Source organism: Lampris incognitus, chromosome 1, assembly GCF_029633865.1.
Source record: "Lampris incognitus isolate fLamInc1 chromosome 1, fLamInc1.hap2, whole genome shotgun sequence".
Lineage (NCBI taxonomy): Eukaryota > Metazoa > Chordata > Actinopteri > Lampriformes > Lampridae > Lampris > Lampris incognitus.
Window position 1 is genome coordinate 87,207,240 of NC_079211.1, and position 5,000 is coordinate 87,212,239.

Consider the following 5,000-nt stretch of genomic DNA (forward strand, 5'->3'; position numbering starts at 1 on the left):
AACCCTCCGGGTGCACACCCTGAGAGAAAAGCAATGTGCTTGTTGGCACACGACAGGTGGTCTTTCGAAAGACTGAATCTCTGGCAGCCTCCTGCCACTGTAGAAGTGTGCAGGTCCATCCTGGGTCTACCCTTGCTACTGGAGTCCACCCTCTCACACTGCAGAGTGCTATTGGACATGAGAACCCCCAGTGGCCCTCTAAACAACCTCTCTGTGCAAGTATCCACCTCTGCCTTGTCAACACCAGCAACCGGACTTATGGACCAAAGTGTGGCGGCGTTGGAGTGTGTGGTGATGGGGACAGGTTAGACTGCACCAGGAGCTCCTAGTCAGACCCATGCACACCAGCAGCACAGGGGTATCATGGTCGCCAGCAGCTGGGATTGAGTGGCAGCTGCTCTTGGCAGACCCCTTAGGGACTGAGCTGCTCCACTTAGGAGACACACTGCTCACCCCAACTGGGGAAGGGGCCAGAAAATTTGGCCTAAACATTGACCTCTCAAAGAATGCTGGGTAGGACACTGCACCAGCAGCTGAAACAAGCAAAAGAAAATAATTCCTCTCGATAGTGACACTGACGCTGACACAGACAGACCTAAAGACAAGCAGCCTAGGCCTGGGAACCTAGCACCTCTCAGTTCGTGTTTGATTTCCAAGGGGCGTTATCAATGGGCGCAGACCAAGATACCTCTGGACCCAATTCAACAGACCTACAACCAATCAGATAAAGAAAACGTGTGATGTAATACTGAGGGACAGAAACATGTAAACGGACTACAGTGTGCAGGAATGAGCTGTGCTGGTGTAGCATCGGTGTCTGTTAACGAGTGTTGCCGTTTTCGCCACAAGAATTTGAAAATACAAGGTGTTATTAGCCACTCTGCGAAAATGTAAAAAACAAAAAGGAAAGGCAGAAAAAAACGGAAGGCCATGCTCCAACTGAAGGACAAGCTCTGAATTTACTTTGGACCCCGCCACCCCAAACGAAACATTCATCTCTATTGAGAACTAACTCTCACATCAAACCAAGATGGCGTCAGCTTACGGCAACATGCTACAAGTTTCTCTCTCCCTCGTATTGGTTTTTGCATTAATTGCTAGCTTTCTTGCGCCTGATCATTTAAGACTGTCCGACCTTGGTGGACTTAGGACTAAATGTTTCAGACTTGTATGTGTGCCTCCGGAGATACCAAAAGATATTGTTTACAACCCAACGGTATCTTGGAGTACCAGCAACCACCGCCAATGCAGGCAGAAATTCGGCAGACGAGACGGGTTCTTGGCTAGGCCACAGCATTAGCCGACTCGACTGCTAGCCAATACACAATCTGTTGACAACAAGCTAGATGAACTCCACTGCCATATTAGCATCCAACGGGACATGAGGGATCACTGTGAGTTCTGTTTTACGGAGACCTGGCTGACCTCGAACATCCCGGGCAAGCTCATACAGCCGGACGGCTTCTCCATGCACTGACTAGAACATTTGTGTGAAACAACTGGCGAGGTTAAAGGTGGGGGTGGCGTGGGTGTGGGGGGGGCATGTTTCCTGGTTAACAACTTGTGGTGCATTGATGTGGAAGTAATCTCCCAGTCCTTTTCGCCAGTGTTGGACCATCTTACAACCAAGTGTCGACCATTTTATCTACCAAGGGAATTCTCCTCCATCCTGTTAACTATAGTTTACGTTCCACCACAAGCCATCACCAGCTCCTCTGGTGCAATCAGCGGCTATGAGAATCAGCATCCACAGGGCATTTCCATTGTGGTGTGAGACTTCAATCACTGCAGCCTCAAATCAGTGCTACCTAAATACTTCCAGCATGTCAGCTGTCCTACTAAGAGTGACAAGATCTTGGATCACTGCTACTCCACTATCAAGGGAGCATATAGGGCTATTCCAAAGCCTCACTTTCGGAAATCGGACAATTAATCCATGCTCATGCTACCTGTTTACAAGCAGAAAGTTAAGGGTGAGAAACCCACCTTCAGGACAGTACAGTGCTGGTCAGCAGAAATGAGCTCAAACTTCAGGGTTGTTTTGGTTCAACAAACTGGTCAGTCCTTCGGAACCCTGTGAACCTGACAGATATACTGATACAGTTACTGACTATGATAAATTCTGTGTGGATACCTGTATTCCCAGTGGGTACCATCCGCTCCTATCCAAATCAGAGATCTTGGCTCAATAGTGACATTCGGCTGAGACCAATGGAAAGGACTGCCGCTTTTAAAGCCGGGGATAAGGACCACTACAAGGAAGCCAGGTATGGGCAGAGGAAAGCCATCAAATCAGCCAAAAAAACAATACCGGGATAAACTGGAAAAGCATAACAATGGTGGGGACTCCAGGCACATGTGGCAGAGACTGCATGCGATAACAGACTACAAACCCAAGCCGGGCAGTTTTACCAACACCACCGCTTCACTCCCGGATGACCCGAACAGGTTCTATGACCCATTTGAGTGTAACTCGGGACCACCAGACAATATACAGGACCTTGCTGGGCACTCACTCAACGAGATAACACATCAAGAGTCAGCAGTGTTAAGTTCCTGGGAGTTCACACCACAGAGGACCTCTCCTGGTCCTCACATGCCACTGCGTTCTCCAAGAAGGTCCAGCAGCATCTTGACTTCCTGCAGCGTCTGAAGAATTTGAGTCTCCCCCCACCCATCCTCATTACATTCTACAGAGGCACCATAGAGAGCACTCTGACCAGTTGTATCACTGTCTGGCATGGGAGCTGCAAGACCTCCGACCACAAATCCCTACAGCGGATAGTGAAGACAGCTGGAAAGATCATAGGAACTGCTCTCCCATCCATCCAGGCAATCTTTAACGCAGTGTGCACCCGGAAGGCTCTCAGCATCATGAAGGACCCCACCCACCCCTTCCACATCCACTTCACCTTCCTGCCCTCTGGCAGGAGTTACCGGAGCATCCGTGCTGCCTCCACCAGACTATGCAGCAGTTTCATTCCACAGGCTGTGAGGTTCCTCATCAGCCTGTACACTTAGACCTTCCTGAGCTGCCTACATGCATGGTCACTGCTTTATGACTGCATGGTGCTGAAACCACAGCTGAACAACTAGGCTACGACTATGCACAGTGTTGACTAGTGGGTTTGATGGTCGACTAGTCGACTATTCTGTGAAAACCCTAGTGTGTGCATACTCACAGATGCTTACTCTTCTTATTCCACTGAGGCGCAGAGTCCTTGTCCTAAACACACAGACAGGGAGACAGACACAGCAAACAGACACAGACACACAAAGAGACCGACAGGCAGATCTGATGTTTTACAAAACTGAAAAAGCCAAACAAGTAAATGAAACACTTGCTGGATTAAAAACATATAGTATTCATCTAGGAAAAGTAATACTTACAAGACAGAGGTATACAATACTGAGCACATCCTACGTATTATACACATTTCCTGCAAAAATACTATTCAGATATTTTACAGATATCTTGTAAATGAATCTACAAAGAGCCATTTTTTATTTTTTAACTTACTTAGTTTACCCCCCCCCCCCCGCACACAAACCACATGAAATCACAACACATCACATTTCATTCACATAACACATTGTGTACATCGGAACACAATGCAATCACTGTACTGTGCACAACTACTGTTCATACCAGCGACCACAGAATGTCAGCTGTCAATCACTCCAAAACCCGAAACCACACCCATATCTTAAGTCGACAGACTAAACTCCAAATAGATGTGCAGTAACTATACTAGACCCCTTATCGATGTACAGTAATTACACTAGACTCTTTATAGATGTACAGCAACTAGACTACACCCCTTATCGATATACAGTAACTATAGTAGTAGACTCTTAATAGATGTACAGTAACTATACTAGACTCTTAATAGCTGTGCAGTAACTATAGTAGACCCCTTATCGATGTAGTTACACTAGACTCTTAATAGCTGTACAGTAACTATACTAGACTCTTAATAGCTGTGCAGTAACTATACTAGACCCCTTATCGATGTACAGTTACACTAGAATCTTAATAGATGTATAGTAATTATACTAGACTCATTATCGATATATAGCAACTATACTAGACCCCTTATCGATGTACAGCAACTATACTAGACTCCATATCAATGTACAGTAACTGTACTATACTCTTAATAGACGTACAGTAACTATACTAGACTCCGTATCGATGTACAGTAACTACAATAGACTCTTAATAGATATACAGTAACTAGACTAGACTCCTTATCGATGTACAGTAAGTAGACTAGACTCTTAATAGATGTGCAGTAACTAGACTGAACTCTTAATAGATGTACAGTAATTATATTAGACTCCTTATGGATGTAAAGTAACTAGACTAGACTCTTAATAGATGTATAGTAACTAGACTAGACTCTTAATAGATGTACAGTAACTAGAATAAACTCTTAATACATAGATGTACAGTACCTAGACTACACTCCTTACCGATGTCCACGAACTAGACTAGATTCTTAATAGATGTACGATAATTATACTAGACTCCTTATCGAGCTACAGTAACTAGACTAGACTCTTAATAGATATGCAGTAACTAGACTACACTCATAATAGATGTACAGTAATTATACTAGACTCCTTATCAATCTATTGTAACTAGACTAGTCTCTTAATAGATTTACAGTAATTATACTAGACTCCTTATGGATGTGCAGTAACTATACTAGTCTCTTAATAGATGTACAGTAATTATACTAGACTCCTTATGGATGTGCAGTAACTATACTAGACTCTTAATAGATGTGCAGTAGCTAGACCGGACTCTTAATAGATGTACAGTAACTAGACTAGACACTTAAAAGATGTACAGCAACTAGACTGGACTTCTACTAGATGTACAGTAACTAGACTAGACTCCTTATAGATGCACAGTAAGTACACTAGACTCTTAATAGATGTACAGTATTTCCACTAGATTCTTAATAGATGCAGAGTAACTATACTAGACTCCT

General features: G+C 44.3%; 1 protein-coding gene across 3 annotated transcripts in view; it reads right to left on the minus strand.

Moving 5' to 3' along the window:
* LOC130115435 (regulator of G-protein signaling 3-like) overlaps positions 1-5,000 on the minus strand; it is a 458,149-nt gene that overhangs the window by 207,412 nt on the left and 245,737 nt on the right. Inside the window, exons 13-14 of one of the 3 annotated variants that reach the window (XM_056283108.1) lie at positions 3,183-3,226; positions 1,986-2,082 (exon numbers count right to left, since the gene is read on the minus strand). In XM_056283108.1, coding sequence (XP_056139083.1) covers positions 2,031-2,082; positions 3,183-3,226 — 96 coding nt within the window. In that variant the 3' untranslated portion in view covers positions 1,986-2,030. Of the gene's footprint in view, positions 1-1,985; positions 2,083-3,182; positions 3,227-5,000 lie in introns of those variants that run through there. The other 2 variants (XM_056283094.1, XM_056283101.1) reach the window with 2 other exon arrangements.